This window comes from Notolepis coatsorum, assembly GCF_963971535.1.
Source record: "Notolepis coatsorum genome assembly, chromosome: 20".
In the NCBI taxonomy this organism is placed as follows: domain Eukaryota; kingdom Metazoa; phylum Chordata; class Actinopteri; order Aulopiformes; family Paralepididae; genus Notolepis; species Notolepis coatsorum.
Genome location: NC_140184.1, coordinates 11,042,447 through 11,062,692, shown reverse-complemented (window position 1 = coordinate 11,062,692; position 20,246 = coordinate 11,042,447). Strand labels below are relative to the sequence as shown.

At 46.4% G+C, this 20,246-nt stretch overlaps 1 protein-coding gene across 1 annotated transcript in view; it reads right to left on the bottom strand.

The window, feature by feature from the left end:
- LOC311247295 (mucin-2-like) overlaps positions 1–20,246 on the bottom strand; it is a gene marked incomplete at both ends in the record, with an annotated part of 111,952 nt that overhangs the window by 3,635 nt on the left and 88,071 nt on the right. Inside the window, 9 exon segments of the mRNA XM_084337654.1 lie at positions 881–1,058; positions 3,704–3,779; positions 5,002–5,071; positions 5,249–5,418; positions 8,017–8,206; positions 9,148–9,331; positions 10,535–10,782; positions 11,860–12,031; positions 17,230–17,393. Coding sequence (XP_084193780.1) covers positions 881–1,058; positions 3,704–3,779; positions 5,002–5,071; positions 5,249–5,418; positions 8,017–8,206; positions 9,148–9,331; positions 10,535–10,782; positions 11,860–12,031; positions 17,230–17,393 — 1,452 coding nt within the window.

The window sequence follows — 20,246 nt, the reverse complement described above, 5'->3', positions numbered from 1 at the left end:
ACTGCATCACTGTGCCTCACTGCATCACTGTGCCTCACTGCATCACTGTGTCTCACTGCATCACTGAGCCTCACTGCATCACTGTGCCTCACTGCATCACTGTGCCTCACTGCATCACTGTGCCTCACTGCATCACTGTCCCTCACTGCATCACTGAGCCTCACTGCATCACTGTGCCTCACTGCATCACTGTGCCTCACTGCATCACTGAGCCTCACTGCATCACTGTGCCTCACTGCATCACTGTGCCTCACTGCATCACTGTCCCTCACTGCATCACTGAGCCTCACTGCATCACTGTGCCTCACTGCATCACTGTGCCTCACTGCATCACTGAGCCTCACTGCATCACTGTGCCTCACTGCATCACTGTGCCTCACTGCATCACTGAGCCTCACTGCATCACTGTGCCTCACTGCATCACTGTGCCTCACTGCATCACTGAGCCTCACTGCATCACTGTGTCTCACTGCATCACTGAGCCTCACTGCATCACTGAGCACAGGGTGACAGTTACCATCTTCCTGGACTTTTACTTTTAAAACAACATTGTTCAATATTACACTTACTGTGCACTTACTGTAGATTTCGGTATATTTTTACTGTATATTTTATATTAGAATGTATATACATAACATAGGAAATGTAAATCCCGGACCGTATTTTATTATTATGATTTTATTCTTAGGCTTATTTTATTCTTTATTCTTATGCTTATTTTTTATTCCTATTCGTGACTAATTCCATCGGCATGATTAAAGTATTTCTATTTCTATCTATATTTCTATCTTCTCATACTATAATTATCATCTGTACTTGTGCTCTCTCTCTTCTTATTTTTTTGTAATTAGACTGACTGATCCCAGGTCAGAATACTCACTGCACACTTGCTTCTCACAGCAGCCCACAGTCTCTGTGACCTTGACCTGACCTTCCTGGTCACAGACGAGGGGTGGCTGGACAGGGCAGGGCACAGGTTTACAGCTGATCTGAGTGACACCCGGTGTCTCCTCCTCACACACACAGTCCTCACAGCCGGACGTCCACTTCTCATTGACCTGAGGACAGAAAGGGGGGATTGAAACAAGTAATTTTTCTTCAGATTATTGCCAATTTGATTTAATTTTGATTTAATTTTATTCACACACATAAAAATACACCATAGAAATATACTATACAATGTTTATAAAGTGGACGTGCAGGTGGGGTAACAATTTAAATCATAAGAAAAGGGGAAATTATAATAATAATATTAAACAAATACATTAGAAGAATATGATTATAGCTAAACAAATATATAGGTGATTACTACAGGTCTACAAGGGTCAATGTCCCGTCCTGCTGAATTGGGTAGAGATTGATTGTAGTGTATAATTGAAATTAGTTTGCCCAACAGGCAAAACATCATTAACACAATTTCTAAATAGATAGATTAAAGTGTATTGTCATTGTACAGCACAAGTACAGTACAACGAAGATACGTTTGGCATCCAACCAGAGTGCAAATGTAGCAGTAAAGTGCAACAGCAATATACAATGTATGGGTGATTAACTGAGTACAAAATTATACAAATTAGCACTACTGTGTGTAGTAGTAATCGGATGTATGTACAGAGTTGTACTATAATATGTACAGTGATACAGGTGTAAGGACAGTATGGTAGTAGTCATACTGACCACTGACCAGCAGTGTAACTAGTAAGAGAATAGGATATGTACATGTAACAGAGGCAACTCGCCCCTGCCACGAATTCGACCATGCCTTGAGTGGGAGTCGAACCCCAGGCGTCCGCACTGCGGGCGACATCACAAACCGCTGCGCCAAGAAAGGAATTCCCTTCTAAGCGCTCAGTTTGGATGCCTCTGGGGAGTGAGTTTTACACCCGTTACACTCACCCCCCCTAAACTCACACCACCCAAGGCATCCGGGTCTACGGCACCAGTGTAACAGAGGCAACTCGCCCCTGCCACGAATTCGACCATGCCTTGAGTGGGAGTCGAACCCCAGGCATCCGCACTGCGGGCGACATCACAAACCGCTGCGCCAAGAAAGGAATTCCCTTCTAAGCGCTCAGTTTGGATGCCTCTGGGGAGTGAGTTTTACACCCGTTACATACAGATATAGATATATCTACAGATATGTAAAAGGACTATGTGCAGGTAAATACAGACAGGTGTGGATAGATATATATGTGGTGAGAATAAATGTATATATATATATATAATATATGTGTATACAGCATTTATACATTATTTCATACAGAGCTATGGGTTATTTGCAGGTGTATAAGTAAGTATATTGAGGGGTTATATGCAGGTATAGTCAGACAAATATGTATATATATATAGGCAGTAAATATAAGAATATAAATGTCAGTATAAATATGGGTATATAAAGCACTGTTGTACATGCTATCATACAGAGTATATGAGTAGACTATAGTATGAGGTGGGTAGTTCAGATTATTATTATTACTGTGATTACAGTGTAGGGCAGTTGTAGACATTGAAAAGCAGTAGTTAGGTAAAATGTACCTTCTTCCAAGCTCCATTAGGCAACATGCAAATTTCTGATGAAAAACAAATGACAAAATACAATCATTTAGTTTATTTTCAATCATTAGGATGATATTCCTACATTATATTCTTACATTCATGTAGGAATATACTAAGTGGTGCATATAAATGTTGTACAGTGTTTCCCCCCCCAACCCCTCCTACCCAACCCCCCCCACCCAACCCCACCCAACCTCCTCCAATGTACAGTTTTTACATCAAATGTATATACTCCCTTTTCTGGACTCTTTTTGTATCACAAACAGTACTGTATTTGCAAATCTGGTATGTCATAAATGTATAGATGTAGCAGTACTGTCTATCTGTATGTCATGTATGTCATATATGTCCTGATGAATTGAAAATGGGGGACCCTGATGTAAACAAGACGAAAGTCTTTCTCTGGTCTGCATCCCCTTAACAATTGTGTGTATTGAGCTGTACTGTATTGTACCCATTCTGCAATCTGTTAATAAAGTTTTCAATCAATCCAAAGCGCTTTAAAATCTTTTGTTCCTCACATTCACCCATTCACACACTGACGGCCAACCTGCTCATTGGGAGCAGTTAGGTGTCAAGTGTCTTGCTCAAGGACACTTCGAGCAGTTAGGGGTTAAGTCTCTTGCTCAAGGACACTTCGACACGCTGCCCGGGAGGAGCGGGAATCAAACCGGGAGCCTTCTGATTACCAGATGACCGCTCTATCTCCTGAGCCACTGTCACCCCATGTACTATGAATATGTTTATACTACATTATACTATAATTACAGTGTATAAATAATAAACCTCTATGTCTAATTGTAGCTGTTGTATACTGTGACTTTGCAGGACATTCAGTTGACATCAAAGAGCCACGTTTTGACCATCGATCACATGAAAAAACACTAATCATACAAAACCAGTCAAATCCAGGGGAGCAACGAGATCCTTAACCCTTTCACTACCACACTACAGAAGGTTAACCCTTCCACCACCACACTACAGACGGGTAACCGTCTGTAGTGTGGTAGTGAAAGGTTAACCTTCTGTAGTGTGGTAGTGAAAGAGTTAAATTAGTTCAAAAGACCCCAGTGTCTCGTACTGTGATAGACGGTGGTATAGAGGTCTTACCACAGTTCGGCAGGCATTTGTTAGAGTTGGAACTGACTAGGATGGTGCCATTTGGGCAGAAGCAGCCCTCGGCGCTGAACTCATTGTTGTTATGAATAAAGATCATGTTGTACCTGCACACAACAACAACAAAATGGTGCATTTATATAGAGCTTTTATCCAATGTTGTTCCTCACATTCACCCATTCACGCACCCATTCACCCATTCATTCACCCATTCATTCACCGATTCATTCACCCATTCATTCACCGATTCACTCACACATTCATTCACCCATTCACTCACCCATTCACCCGTTCACTCACATATTCACCCGTTCACTCACATATTCACCCATTCATTCACCCATTCACTCAACCATTCATTCACCCATTCACTCACATGTTCATTTGCCCATTCACTCACCCATTCATTCACCCATTCACTCACACATACACCCGTTCATTCACCCATTCACTCAACCATTCATTCACCCATTCACTCACACATTCACCCGTTCACTCACACATTCACCCATTCATTCACCCATTCACTCAACCATTCATTCACCCGTTCACTCACACATTCACTCACACATTTACCCATTCATTCACTCAACCATTCATTCACCGATTCACTCACACGTTCATGTGCCCATTCACTCAACCATTCATTCACCCATTCACTCACACATACACCCATTCATTCACCCATTCACTCAACCATTCATTCACACATTCACTCACACATTCACCCGTTCACTCACACATTCACTCACACATTCACCCATTCATTCACCCATTCACTCAACCATTCATTCACCCGTTCACTCACACATTCACTCACACATTTACCCATTCATTCACTCAACCATTCATTCACCGATTCACTCACACGTTCATGTGCCCATTCACTCACCCATTCATTCACCCATTCACTCACACATTCACCTATTCATTCACCCATTCACTCAACCATTCATTCACCCATTCACTCACACATTCACCCGTGAACTCACTCACACATTCACTCACACATTCACCCATTCATTCACCCATTCACTCAACCATTCATTCACCCGTTCACTCACACATTCACTCACACATTCACTCACACATTCACCCGCTCATTCACACGTTCACTCACACATTCACCCATTCACTCACACATTCACCCATTCACTCAACCATTCATTCACCGATTCACTCACACGTTCATTCGTCCCATTCACTCACACATTCATTCACACATTCATTCACCCATTCACTCACACATTCACTCACACATTCACACACCGACGGCGGAAGGCAACCATGCACACTGCGCCATTCAACACCGGTGAAAAGCTGAAGTACCTGGAATCACACGTAGGCTCTACCGAGGGACCGCAGGGTTTGTATACCTTCGGCCCGTCACAGTGATATTCTGTGGACAAGTTAAGACAGGCACATGGGTATTTAACGGTACTCTTCATAGAGTGAAATATTGGGTACGTTTTTTTTTTTTTTTTTTTCGCGAGGCACTTTGTAACAATGTTTTGAAGAGTGTCACATAAATAAAGTGTATTCATATTCATATTATTATATTTTTTTTAATACATACTACAGAGTCCATTGGTGGAGGGCCTCCAGTCTATACACACTCCGGCTTGAGCGCAGGCGTCCGCGTAGCTCGACAGGCTGAGGCAGCCGGGGGTCCCGCCGCACACGTCGTGGTTACAGGCCTCAACGAAGGGCTTGTAGGAGATCACCTCGTGACAAGCCTGGAAGACACTGGAGAAGACACGGTGCTCAGTCAGCGGAATGGTCAGTCGAGACACACAATCAAGCTAATACTGCACTGCTCTGCCTACTGGGAACTGCACTGCTCACAGCCGCAGAGCAATACAGAGTTGTTAAGACAGCTCCGAGAATCAGCGACTGTGAGCTCCCCTGCATACTGTACACAGGACATCTACAACAGCCGGTGCATCAGCAAGAGGCCCGGAAGATCATAAAAGACCCCAGCCATCCCAACAACAGCCTGTTCCAACTGCTGCCTTCCGGTAGCGTTACCGCAGCCTCAGAGCCAGGTCCAGCAGCCTCAGAGCCAGGTCCAGCAGGCTCAGAGCCAGGTCCAGCAGCCTCAGAGCCAGGTCCAGCAGCCTCAGAGCCAGGTCCAGCAGCCTCAGAGCCAGGTCCAGCAGCCTCAGAGCCAGGTCCAGCAGCCTCAGAGCCAGGTCCAGGTCCAGCAGCCTCAGAGCCAGGTCCAGGTCCAGCAGCCTCAGAGCCAGCAGCCTCAGAGCCAGCAGCCTCAGCGCCAGGTCCAGCAGCCTCAGAGCCAGGTCCAGCAGCCTCAGAGCCAGGTCCAGCAGCCTCAGAGCCAGGTCCAGCAGCCTCAGAGCCAGGTCCAGCAGCCTCAGAGCCAGGTCCAGCAGCCTCAGAGCCAGGTCCAGCAGCCTCAGAGCCAGGTCCAGCAGCCTCAGAGCCAGGTCCAGGTCCTGCAGCCTCAGAGCCAGGTCCAGCAGCCTCAGAGCCAGGTCCAGGTCCTGCAGCCTCAGAGCCAGGTCCTGCAGCCTCAGAGCCAGGTCCAGGTCCAGCAGCCTCAGAGCCAGGTCCAGGTCCTGCAGCCTCAGAGCCAGGTCCAGCGGCCTCAGAGCCAGGTCCAGCAGCCTCAGAGCCAGGTCCAGGTCCAGCAGCCTCAGAGCCAGGTCCAGGTCCAGCAGCCTCAGAGCCAGGTCCAGGTCCTGCAGCCTCAGAGCCAGGTCCAGCAGCCTCAGAGCCAGGTCCAGGTCCAGCAGCCTCAGAGCCAGGTCCAGCGGCCTCAGAGCCAGGTCCAGGTCCTGCAGCCTCAGAGCCAGGTCCAGCAGCCTCAGAGCCAGGTCCAGGTCCTGCAGCCTCAGAGCCAGGTCCAGCGGCCTCAGAGCCAGGTCCAGCAGCCTCAGAGCCAGGTCCAGCAGCCTCAGAGCCAGGTCCAGCAGCCTCAGAGCCAGGTCCAGCAGCCTCAGAGCCAGGTCCAGGTCCAGCAGCCTCAGAGCCAGGTCCTGCAGCCTCAGAGCCAGGTCCAGCAGCCTCAGAGCCAGGTCCAGCAGGCTCAGAGCCAGGTCCAGCAGGCTCAGAGCCAGGTCCAGCAGCCTCAGAGCCAGGTCCAGCAGCCTCAGAGCCAGGTCCAGGTCCAGCAGCCTCAGAGCCAGGTCCAGCGGGCTCAGAGCCAGGTCCAGCAGCCTCAGAGCCAGGTCCAGCAGCCTCAGAGCCAGGTCCAGCAGCCTCAGAGCCAGGTCCAGGTCCAGCAGCCTCAGAGCCAGGTCCAGCAGCCTCAGAGCCAGGTCCAGCGGCCTCAGAGCCAGGTCCAGGTCCAGCAGCCTCAGAGCCAGGTCCAGCAGCCTCAGAGCCAGGTCCAGCGGGCTCAAGGACTCATACTATCACCAAACCATCTGGCTCATGAATACTATTCAATAATTCAGATTAAAACATTTCCTTTTTAGTATTTTAACTATTTTAAAGTATTTTACGTTGATTTTATTCTACTGTTGCACTTTTATATCAATCACACTCAGCACTGTCACTTTCTCTTACATCACTATTATGCTGGTCTTGTGTATTTAGTGTTTTATTGTGTATTGTATTGCTATGCTATAGGTCGAGGGGGCAAGACCCAAGAAGTCTGCTCTTTTCTGAATCTGAATCATCATACACGTGGATATAAACAGTTTCCTTATCAAGTCTTTTGTTTCATTGTTCATCGTTTCATCGTTTACCATATTTTGCCACATACTGTAGCTCCCAAAAGGTATTTCATTGCAATAATGGCTTATTATTAAAGTGCTTGGAAATGTCGTCAGGGAAAGTCGTTGGTTTGACGTCAGAAAGCTGATGATGAGTAACAATGGCAAATGCATCATTAGGAGGAGCAATTCCATTGGCTGTCGTGTTGCATATTCCTTTATATTCCATTATCAAATTATTATCAATCAATCAATCAAATCCTTTATTTAACCAGATAAGCATCATTGAGATTAAAATCTCTTTTCCAAGAGCGATCTGGCCAAGCAAGGCAGCAGAAAGTTTCAACATAAAAAAGAACATCACAATAAAATACAGATAAAACATTTACATCAAGCTCCAATTTCAGGCAAGTTATCAAACAGGCAAATGATCAAACACAGTTGCACTGACCAAGGGAACTGAGTTCGTAGGATTTTAAAATGGCTTTGAATTCTCCGAGGGTGACCAGTCCTGGTAATTTTAGGTCCTCCTGTATCTTGTTCCAAGATGAAGGAGCAGCATGATAACCCTGAAAGGCCCATTTCTATCCATTCCCAGTTCTGTGTGTATAGCTGTACCTGCTGGTGATGACCTCGCAGATCTTTGGTTTACATGGCACCACTGTACCTGCTCGTGATGACCTCGCAGATCTTTGGTTTACATGGCACCACTGTAGGGACCACCGGGGGGACCGGTGGAACGGTTGCATGGCATTTGCTGTTGTTAAGGTACCACTCGTGGGCCATGTGGGGACACGATGAGTCGATTAGACCACTGGGCAGCCTGCAGTCATCCTTCTTGTAGTTGTCACATGTACCTAGAAGAGCCCAAAACGAAAGCACTCAGTGAAGCCACGGAGTGAATACGGCCTGGAAGTACATATATCGCGAGTGTCTATAACTCTCCCACTGGGCAACTCTCTCAGTCCCAACAGGGAGGTGTGGTGGTTACGTCACTGCTGTTTCCCGCACGGTCCACCCCTCTTGAAATCGCAATGTATTTCCAACGGACACTTTTCTAAATCGTCTCGTTTAAAACAAATAAAGCACGAACATTGGCATGGTGTTCCTTTCTGTGTGTATTCATCCACAATCTATAGCTCAACATGAAAAAATGTGCAATTCATCGTAAAGGTAGCAAAATAACAATGTTTATGTTTTCGTTCACTGAGGAACTACACTGACGTCACCACAGAGTAGACTCCTGGCTTTAGTCACCTGACCCAACACTAGTATGCTGCCAGGGAACTTATGGACACGACAGTAGACATATTGCTAACGTCTTGTATGTTTAGCTAGGTAACGTTAACGTTAGCTTGGTATCAGCACAACTGCCAATGGCCGTGAGTCGTGTATTAGGCGACAGCACTGAACGACAGGCGTTCTACTGGTAAGTGTAGTTCTTTTTAAACGACAAATTAACCTTATAACTAACTTTATTTCAACCAAAAATGCTTAATGTTAATGATAGAAGGGAACTCATTTTGTGTAAAATGGAAAGCTTGCCAATGTTCATGAGGCAGAATTATTACAATAGCCGATAATACATTTTCCCAATGATAAATCCCTATACGGGTGTACCGCGCAGGAAACTAAAGTGACGTCAGACTACACCTCCCTATTGTTCTTCTGCACACATTTCCGCTCCATTCCCACACGCCCCCTTTTCTTGATCCTCCAATCACAACTGTTGCTTGAGAAAAGAGGGCAGGGCTATTAGATAGGCCAATCGGAAGTGTCTGTGAACAACTCGACTCACCGCACTGCCCCTCGGTGTTGCCGTTAAACTTGTCGTAGGGCAGGTAGATGCCAAAGTTGAAACCGGAGAAGCTGACTCTGCCGTTGATGGCAGGGATGACTATCACCGTGTCGATGCCAGTGGTGGTGATGCGGAAATCCTTGTTCTGATAAGCAGGGAACACCTGCCTCTCGTTCACATAAACCTAAAACAAGAACAATGAGAAGATACAACACCAATAAGAACCTGCCCTGCTATATGTAAGCAATTTATTGAAGCTATACAATAAATAGTATAGGAAAATATATAAGGACTCTGGCGGTGAATGTGTAAATTAACCTGGTTAACTCTTTCTGCGCCATACCCGAGATTTCTCGGTTTCGAATCTGTGACGCCCCCCACTCTACCTGCAAATGGGGAGTCTTCTGACTCAGAGCATGGTAGAGTGGGTAGGTCGTTAACTAAATTACCCTCACCTGTGCAGTGCAGAGAGCTGCCTGCACACTCACAGTATATATGTTTCCCCTGTCTAACCCCTCTGTCTGCTTTCCCATCTCCCAGGACAGGTTGTATCAACACCAACTTTGGATCCTTTGAGAATTCTGATACCCACTATTTCTGTTGTTTATGTCAATTGTCGTTTGTTTAGATAGGATCAAATAAATTATTTTGTTAACTTGGTATCACATGTGGACTCCCTATTTGTGGGTGGTGCAGTGTTGAGACATATTAGTATAGTAGGTAGTAATATAGACAAGGAAGATTATTTAGTGGAAGATTGCATGATAGTAGAAGACAGTAAGAAGGTTAGTATATATATAATAAATTAGTTTCTTTCTGTTACGACCCTGGCTCAAAGGGAAGCACCATTAGTGCACACAGACATCTGGTCTGTGTTTTAAACCAAAAGACAATTCTAATTATGATAACTAGCTCAAACTAAAGATCAAGAATGGTGGAAAGTGAAGAGACTCTGTTTCCACAATCTCTTCTAGCAACAGTCACACTGCATGTGTGATTGAGGAAGTGGCTTTAAGCCCGCCAGGCAGGTGTCCAATTAGCAGCAATCAGCCAATTAGCAACTGTTACCTGCATGCACAGTGACACAGGAGTAATCAAGATCATGGTACATAACACTTTCATTTCAGATATTGATTGAAGAAGTGTGTTTCTCGTCGACGGCGAAAGATTGATCGTGTTTCAGCTGTCCTAACTGTGGTCGGAAGTTCGTTCCACCATTGTGGAGCAAGGACCGAGAATAGGCGGCTGTAAGGTTATACTGGATAAGGGACAGTTTTGGAATCGAGGGCAAGCTAATGCAGATGTTTAGCAGTGTTAAAAAGCATCCACATAACAATGACAACAAACATGTAGGCCTACTTCCATGTTAAACGTGAGGCCAACTTACCAGGTTTGTGAGGACGCCCTTGATGTTCTTCTGGGTGAGTAATATCTTGTAGCTCTGGTAGTAGACGGTGAGAGACTGGGGGCAGTAGAGTTGATCATGCGCTGCACAGTAATGGTTGTCGATCACAATACTGAAGTTGTATTTGGGCAGAATCTCTTTCACCAGCCAGTAGGAGCAGTTGCCTTGGAAACCGTAGTAGGTACCGTCAAAGGTCACACGGTGGGCGTCACCCCAACCGTAGCAGACACCTTTATACAGAAAAAAACGAAAATAATCAGCGTGTATGAGGATTCACATACCTATCAATATGAATGGTAAATGGTGCATTTTATCTTTTGTCTTTCTCAAGGACACGCTGCCCGGGAAGAAAGGAAGGAATCAAACCGGGAGCCTCCGGATTGCCAGACGAGTGCTCTACCTCCTGAGCCACTGTCACCCCACAGTACAATCATTGTATGAAAGATAAATTCTCAAAAAAATTTGAGAATAGATTGGATTAGATTCAAATGTATTGTCATCGTACAGCACAAGTACAGTACAAAAACAAAAAGACGTTTGGCATCCAACCAGAGTGCAAAATGTAACAGTAAAGTGCAACAGTAATGTACAGGTGATTAAACTGGGTACAACATATATACAGTATACAGACAATATACAGTGTAACAAGTAATTATATGGAATATATATAACCAAGCTACTGAGTAAATACTGTATGCTAATCTAATGTATGCGCATTATTGTTACGTACAGTGACACAAGTATAAATCCACTAGCCTAGTACTGTATTATCACTTTATTCTCACAGGATTTACATTTACATTTAGTAATTTAGCTGACACTTTTATCAAAAGTGACTTACAAGTTCTGTATGACAGGTCAGCAGGAAGGGTACAACTCTTTCAGCTGACTAACAATGTTCATCAAACTTGGGTGCTGCAGTGTTGAGTGAATAGTAGAGACACATTAGCATAGTAGGTCGTAATCTTTTATTTTGTCTATTCTATTTGACTAACAAGTTTATTGCACTGCACTATTGCACTATTGCACTAATTTACTATTTATTTTTAAATTGATCAAACCGTAAACAAAGAGGCCTATTGGAATGTTAGATCCTAATGTGAAGAACTATGTGATTTAATGCTTGTTTTATACTTATTTTATGTCACACAAATTTTGTCTACTGTGTAGCACTTTGAGCTGCAATTCATGTATGAAAGGTGCTATACAAATAAAGTGTATTATTATTAATATAGACATGGAAGACTAATTAGTGGAAGAGTGCATGATAGTAGAAGACTTTACTCCAAATGTTTTGTCAGACTTACATTCACACTGGTGCTGGAAGCAGCATCCAGAGTCGTCATACACCTTGACGGGAGGATAGTCATTGACACACACCAGGGGAGCCACGGGCAGACACTCTACGCTGCTGTAGGTCACATGTCCACCTTTACACTCTCCCTTGAGGCACATGCTTTCCTGCCACAGTTCACCATGCTGTGAGGAGAGGAGGTTTTTAGAACAACAGAGAACAGAGTATCATTACCGCACCATAAAATCACGAGAGTATCCGGTAAGGACAGTAGAATGACACGTTGCCGCCTCTTAGCAAGTGCCCCCAAAATTGGCCATTTTAGTTTTCGTTTTTGAGGACTGCATACTTTTTTTGCAAACCAAAACAACATACTTTATACTTATGCATGAGCCTGGTCTCTTTTGAAAGATGACATTCTTTTTTATTATTATTTCAGATAATGGTTGAAGAAGTGCGTCTTTAGTCGACGGCGAAAGATTGGACGGGATTCGGCTGTCCTAACTGGGGTGGGTAGTTTATTCCACCATTGTGGGGCAAGGACTGAGAATAGGCGGCTTCTCTTTGATGACCCTCCCGGAGCTTGGATAGGAGTAGGTCTGAGGCGGCCAGAAGATGCAGAGCGTAGGGGTCTTGAGGGTGTGTAGTTAGAGACCATTGACCGGAGGTAGGCGGGAGCGGTTCCCTTTGCCGCACGGTATGCTAGGTCGAGGGCCTTGAAGCGGATACGTGCAGCAATGGGGAGCCAGTGCAGGTCCCTAAGAAGTGGGGTGACATGGGCCGACTTCGGTAGGTTTGAGATCAGGCGGGCTGCTGCGTTTTGAATGAGTTGAAGAGGCTTGGTGGCAGTGGCCGGGAGGCCAGCTAGCAGCGCGTTGCAGTAGTCGAGGCGGGAGATGACTGTTGATTGGACGAGGAGTTGGGTGGCTTCTTTTGTCAGGAAGGGGCGGATCCTTCTGACGTTGCTCAGGAGGAATCTGCAGGTTCTGGTTGTCGCTGCGATGTGAGCAGAGAAGTTCAACTGGTCGTTGAGGACAACACCAAGGTTCTTGGCGGTCGGGGACACGGTCACAGCTGCATTCTCGACTGTGATGGAGAGGTCGGTCAGGGTGGAGGATTTGGCCGGCAGGTGGAGCAATTCTGTTTTGCTTAGGTTCAGTTTGAGGTGGTTGGTCGTCATCCAGGCGGAGATGTCGGACAGACAGGCTGATATCCGCTCAGAGACGTGGATATCTGAGGGAGGGAAGGAGAGGAAGAGTTGAGTATCATTGGCATAACAATGATATGAGAAGCCATGAGACGTGATAATGTTAGTGTAGAGGGAGAAGAGAAGGGGTCCTAATAATAATAATAATAATTTAGGACCTGCTCCGAGGTCATCATTTGGCACACATGCGAACCATGCATACAATGCGTATCTGCGATTAACCCATCCCGTCGTCCTTCCCCCCCAAGGGCAGCCGGGAGCAGACAGGCGCCACGTGAGCCGCGCCAGGGGACCAATCCAAGTGCTCCTGTCCGTCTTCGTCAAGGACGCCACAGCGTTAGCGATCTTGTTGTTGTGCATGTTTTTCCATTGGGTTTATCTTATCGGGGGGGGAAACCCTTGCGAGCACGGGGAGAACATGCAAACTCCACACAGAAAGGCCTGGGAGATACCCCACCTGGGTAACTGGCATCATGGAAACCTGGTCCCCAAGCGGGATTCGAACCCTGGACCTTCTTGCTGTGAGGCGACAGTGTTAACCACTACACCACCGTGCCGCATGTATCCTAGGACCGAGCCCTGGGGGACACCCGTCCGCGTGTATCCTTTCCGCAACGGAATTCGGTTTCCGGGTTCCTCTGATTGGCCGCGACCCCCACGTGACCCGCCCCCCTATCCACCACTCTGCCGCTGCCGCGCGCGTCAGAGCAAGCGGCCGCGGACTCGCGCGCTTCCTCAATTTATACGCATGGAAGTATTGACTGAATGAATGAATTAATGAATGAATGAATGAATGAAAACTTTATTTAACAGATTGCAGAATGTGTACAATACAGTACGGCTCAATACACACAATTGTTAAGGGGATGCAGACCTGAGAAAGACGTTTGTCTTGTTTACATCAGGGTCCCCCATTTTCAATTCATATAGAACGACTACGCCGTAACAAATCATTAAAAAAATATACCGTTAACTGGAATAGGTTGTGCCTTTACACATATGTTGGATTATGTAATTGGTTTGTCATGACAAACAAATAAAAAAATCGCGATTTACCCGCTGGCTACAACAACACACAGTGACTGCATGTAGTCACTCTGTGTTGATATTGTAGCCACCTCCTCCGGGGATTCGGCTCCCATCAGTCGGGCAAGAACTGCGGGTTTTCAGCCTTTCCCCTCTCTCCTGGAGCTTAAGGGGGAGCTTAGTATTCCTGCCTCTGAGGAGGTGGCTACAACATCAACACACAGCGGGTAAATCGCGATTTTTTTATTTGTTTGTCATGACAAACCAATTACATAATCCAACATATGTGTAAAGGCACAACATATTCCAGTTAACGGTATATTTTTTTTAATGATTTGTTACAGCGTAGTCGTTCTATATGAATTGAAAATGGGGGACCCTGATGTAAACAAGACAAACGTCTTTCTCAGGTCTGCAACCCCTTAACAATTGTGTGTATTGAGCCGTACTGTATTGTACACATTCTGCAATTTGTTAAATAAAGTTTTCATTCATTAATTCATTAATTCATTCATTCATTCAGTCAATACTTCCATGCGTATAAATTGAGGAAGCGAGCGAGTCCGCGGCCGCTCGCTCTGACGCGCGCGGCAGCGGCAGAGCGGTGGATAGGGGGGCGGGTCACGTGGGGGTCGCGGCCAATCAGAGGAACCCGGAAACCGAATTCCGTTGCGGAAAGGATACACGCCACCCGTCCGCAGGGGGCGGGTGGCCGACAGAGTCCCTCTCCATGACACTTGGTAGGAGCGGTCGTTGAGGTATGATGTCAGCCATGTCAGCGCAGATCCAGCCACTCCCATTCCTGCGAGGGCCGCGAGGAGGATCTGATGGTTGACTGTGTCGAAGGCTGCAGATAGATCTAGGAGAATCAGGACAGAGGAGAGGCCTTTCGCTTTTGCTAAGTGAAGTGCCTCTGTGACCGCAATGAGGGCCGTTTCTGTGGAGTGGCCAGTCCGGAAGCCAGACTGATTGGGGTCTAGGAGGTCATTCTGTAAGAGATAAGCAGTAAGTTGGTTGGATACAGCACGTTCAAGTGTTTTAGAAAGGAAGGAGAGAAGAGAGACAGGACGATAGTTGCCTATGACGGTGGGGTTCAGGGTTGGTTTTTTTATGAGGGGCGTGACTCTGGCTTGTTTTAGGGAGGTGGGGACCACCCCCGAGTTGAGTGAGGAGTTGATGGTTGCAGTTAGGAATGGGAGGATGTCCGGTGCTATGGTCTGGAGGAGTGGGGAGGGTAGCTGGTCCAGCTGGCATGTAGTCGGACGGTTCGACGTTACCAGTGTCAGGGTCTCGGCTTCTGTAATGGGAGAGAAAGATGACAGAGTGAAGGATGAGGTTCTCGATTCAGTGTTTGGAATGGGTGGGGGTTGGGAGAAGGAGCTGCGGATGTTCTCCACTTTTTCCTCAAAGAAGATCGCAAAGTCTTCGGCAGAAAAAGATGAGGGAGGAGGGGGTGGGGGGGGGGGGGGGGGGGGGGGGTGGGGGGGGAGTGAGGAGGGAGGACATGGTAGCATGCAGTTTGCGAAGATTCTTGGCAGAGGCCTCGATCCTATGGTGAAAGAAAGAAGCTTTGGCATTAGTAATGGTTTTGGAGAATGTTAACAAGAGGTTGTGATATGTGTCGATGTCAGCAGTGAGGCGTGACTTTCTATACTTCCTCTCAGCCGCTCTCAAGACCTGTCTTTGTTCTCTCACTGCATCCATCAGCCATGGACTGGGTGGGGAACGGCGGGCAGGTTTCTCGACGAGGGGACAGAGCTTGTCGAAGGAGGTTGCAAGGGCTGATAGGAGGGTGGAGGTTGCCATCTCTGTGGGGAGAGCAGAGAAGGTGTCACTCAAAGGTAGAGCGGATATTATGTCAGAGGAGAGGGTGGAGGGGGATAGGGAGGGCAGGTTGCGTCTGAGTGAGACAGTTTGAGTTGGGGTGAAGACCTTTCGGTTAAGCATGAGAGTTAGTGAGAAGGATATGAAGGAATGGTCAGATACATGTAGGGGAGTTACCGTGGTGTTAATGATGCTGGAGTTACGGGAAAATATGAGATCCAAGGAGTTGCCTGCTTTGTGGGTGGGAGGCATGGCAGTGGGAGTCAGGTCAAATTGTTGTAGGAGGGAGACCACTGGGACCGACTGAGATGAGTCAGGCAGGTTGAAGTCGCCCAATAGAAGGAGAGGGGTACCATCTTCCGGTAAGGAGCTTAGAAGCATGTCCAGCTCATCTGTGAAGTGATCGAGGGGACCTGCAGTAGTTAGTAGTCCAGAGGTAGTATTTCCCCAGAAGGTGGCATGGCTTACAAATCCAGACGGAGCCATAGCCTGAAGCCTTATGTAGTACATATCCAAATTTCATAAAGATCCATTCAGAAATGCATGATTAGGAGTGATTTTGGTCAACTGTGTACAAAGAAAAACTCAGTTTTCTCATAGACTTCAATTCATTTGGCTTCCTGTTAAAGAATTTAGTTGTTCACCTAGATCCCTGATTCACACATCCCCACATGGGGTATCATTGGAAGCCACACTCATTGGCTACAATGATCCACAATCATTTTCGAGATCGGATCTAGATTGACGGAACTACTGCAGCCTGAGTCGGGAGTGGTATTTTGCGCAATACCGTGTACTTTGCACAAGCCTCAAATACCGGCATGTAACTCGAGAACCGCTGAGTGGATTTTGTCGGATTTTGTCGCTATCGACAGGCAACAAATAAGCCTTCAATTCGATATATATATATTGTATTACAAAATATGCACACCGAGCCACTAGGGGTCGCCAAAGTGCCGGTTGCAAAAAGTCTGAAAAACGTCCCATATGTGGGACGTCGCAAACTAAGAGGTTCCCTTTCAATATCACAATATAGAAGGTTAACCCTTTTGCTACCACACTATAGACAGTTAACCGCCTGTAGTGTGGTAGTGAAAGGGTTAACGTTATGTAGTGTGGTAGTGAAAGGGTTAATGTTCTGTAGTGTGGTAGTGAAAGGTTAACCTTCTGTAGTGTGGTAGTGAAAGGTTAACCTTCTGTAGTGTGGTAGTGAAAGGGTTAGCCGTCTGTAGTGTGGTAGTGAAAGGGTTAACCTTCTGTAGTGTGGTAGTGAAAGGGTTAAAGCACTGACAAACAAAAAAAGGGGGGGGGGGGAAGAAAAAGTACCTTTCTGGGAGGAGTCACATTGGTACACGGTTGGGGTTGGGTGGTGGGAGGCAGTGGTGTGGGCGTTGGGCAGGAGTAGGAGATCACCTCCACCTTACAGCTTTCATTACACACGCCCACATAACACCAGCCGTCGTGGTCGGACTCGTTGTAGACGACGGCACCTGGCGACGAAGATCGAGAGAGTAGTCGAGTACCGATCGGCACGTTGTTGGGAATTCTTTACCCGTGCCGCTGAGACAATGTCAGGCTCGGGTTCAACCTTTTTATAAAACGCACTGCTTGCTTTCGTCAAGATCAGGGGACGGAGTGGGTTCTAGTCATCATAACTCTCATAGTAGTGTGGAGGAATAATATACTGTCCTCTCCCTCAGTTGAGGTCTTTCACCATTCCCCCCAAATGTTTACCCCCTCCCTTCCCCCAAATCTACAGTTTATGGTGTGTGCCCCCCCCCCCCCCCCCCTGACTATAAAGGAGCCCCTCTCTCTCTGATTCTCTCTCTTCTCCCTGGTGTCCTACTCTAGGTAGTAGCCTGGATGAGAGCTATTCAGCCATTCTCTCTAACTATTTTGTATGTATTGATCATTCTGAGTTAATACATCGTATTAACCGGATCCATTAGACTGAGTAAGTTATTACATGTTTCCCACAGTAGTATAAACTACTAACGAGTCGGTCGCAGTCAACCAGCACCTGTTAACAGGTCTGACCCTTTAGCTCAGCTGGTTAGCGCGGCCGCCTGTGGATCCTATGGTCCCAGGTTCAAATCCACTCGGTCACAGTAGAATCTCTTATCTATGATCGAGACAATGGGAAATGAATGCATCCTTAAAATGTATGTTAAGGAATCAAAATACTCTAAGAAGCTGCGGTAGATTTATTTTTTTATTACATTCTATTGCAACATTCGTTGACATTGGTATTGGCCATAGTGGGAATAAAGTGGAGTGGAATGACATGGTATTTTACAGTATTTCAACTGTCTCTGTATTTTTACAGTATTTCAGGGCTCTGATATACTTCCTTCTAACTGCATGTTCTTGTTTACGTGCGCAAGATGGCTACCACACACATCCTGCATTCCTTTGGAGAATTGGTTGCGCGTGTCCTCAGAAATCTATGCTACGTGTCGTCCGCAAAAGATGAAATCAAGCATGTGCGCGGTGGGCCAGTATAGACTGTTTCAACAGAATTGTGTTGCTAGGGCAACACCTTGAACCCTAGTTAAGTCAAGTCAAGTCAAGTCAAGAGATTTATTTGTCACGGCATACAAGTATACAATGAAATGTGGGTGGTCTTTAAACATTGCAACAGGAAATTAACTTATATTCTGGTGTCAACCAGGGTTGATTTGGCCCTGATTTGTCCCATAACGGATATACTTCTTAATCCTCCAGGTACGCAAAGTATGTAAGCAAGTATGCGAACAATGATGTTAAAATGGAGTATATCTAAGCCCTTGAACTGCTCAGTAATATTTCAGCCTGGTGTTTACTCTAGGATGAAACCCAACAGGAATAGTAGGCCCTTTTCACAGTGAACATAGATGGGTAAACACAGCGTTAGCTGATGACACGTAATAAGCAATCAGTAAAATACACAAGCAGTAATATCAATATTCATTACAAGGATTGAGATATTTTAATATACTGTGGCCAGACAGGCACCCTATATTTATATTTATATATATTTATTATAAATTATATTCCCTTGTGCCTCCTTAGCAACTATTTTGTGTATTTTTTTGTGTGTTTGTGTGTACAACGGTGGCTGTGTTGATGATTATGTCATGAAATTGGGTCCATTTGGCTTCCGGTTCCGATCCGCAGCGCATGGCTGGCTGATTTTACGGAGCTCGGCAACCAAACCACATTAACCCTGATTAAGTTTTATTTTTTATACCATTTGATTTTCTTGAAGTTAGAATTATGTCTAAACAGACGCAGAACAAGATGGGAACCCTGAACGACGTGGATAAGGAACTCATCAGGTCGATATTCCGGGAGGAAACGGACGCTATCATGACTAAGCTAGCCGGCAGGGTAGATGCACTACAGGAGACGGTGACCGCCATAGACGCACGATTAGCCATGGCGGAGGGAGGTATGTCCGCGGTCGTGGAGGTAGCTGAGACCAACGTCGCGGGAATATTATACTTGGAGGACAAACTACGTGATTGTGAGATGAAGTCGGTGGACCTGGAGGACCGTGGTAGAAGATGTAATGTTAGAATATACGGGTTACCGGATAAAACGGAGGAGGACGAACCGATAAAATACCTCGAGGAGATGATACCAAAATGGTTTCCGAAACTGGCTCGCCCCGAGATCGAAAGAGCGCATAGGATCTTCAGACCCGCTACCCAGTTGAAGGGCGAGCGTGCAAACCCTCGCACATTCATATTCTGCTGCCTGAGATTCCAGACGAGACAGCATATATTGAGAGAGGCCAGACTGAAACCTCCGGTGGTGAACGGCCGTACCTTGAGATTCGCCGCTGACTTTAGCGATTACACAGCTAAACGTCGCAGAGCATTCACCGGCGCCATGGATCTAGCACGAGAGAGGGCGGTGGAGGTATATCTACTATTCCCAGCAAAGCTGAAGGTGAAGACGGGATGGGGAGAGGTATCGTGCAACCGTCTATTCAAGTCACCATCCGAGGCGGAGGACTTCATTCGAAAAAGCAACACAGTCACTCCGACTGAGAGGAACAGACCGGCCACGGTGGAGCATACACCGAGCGACGGGCAATGAGGGGCCGGGGCGGGTACCTGAGGCTGGCCTCACGCGTGGCCTGCTAACATGCTAGCTATCCAGGCTAGTGGCCCTGTAGGAGTGGAGCTGGTTCCACACGTGGGCTGCTAGAATACAAGCTAACCAAGCTAACGACTCCACTGCACGTGTGCTATTAGCACACCGGCTAGCTATCCAGGCCAGCACTATGGTAAACACGTTCGACCGTGGCTTTCTCAATCCTCAGGACGGTAATACTTGACTTCTCTATACGGTACTGT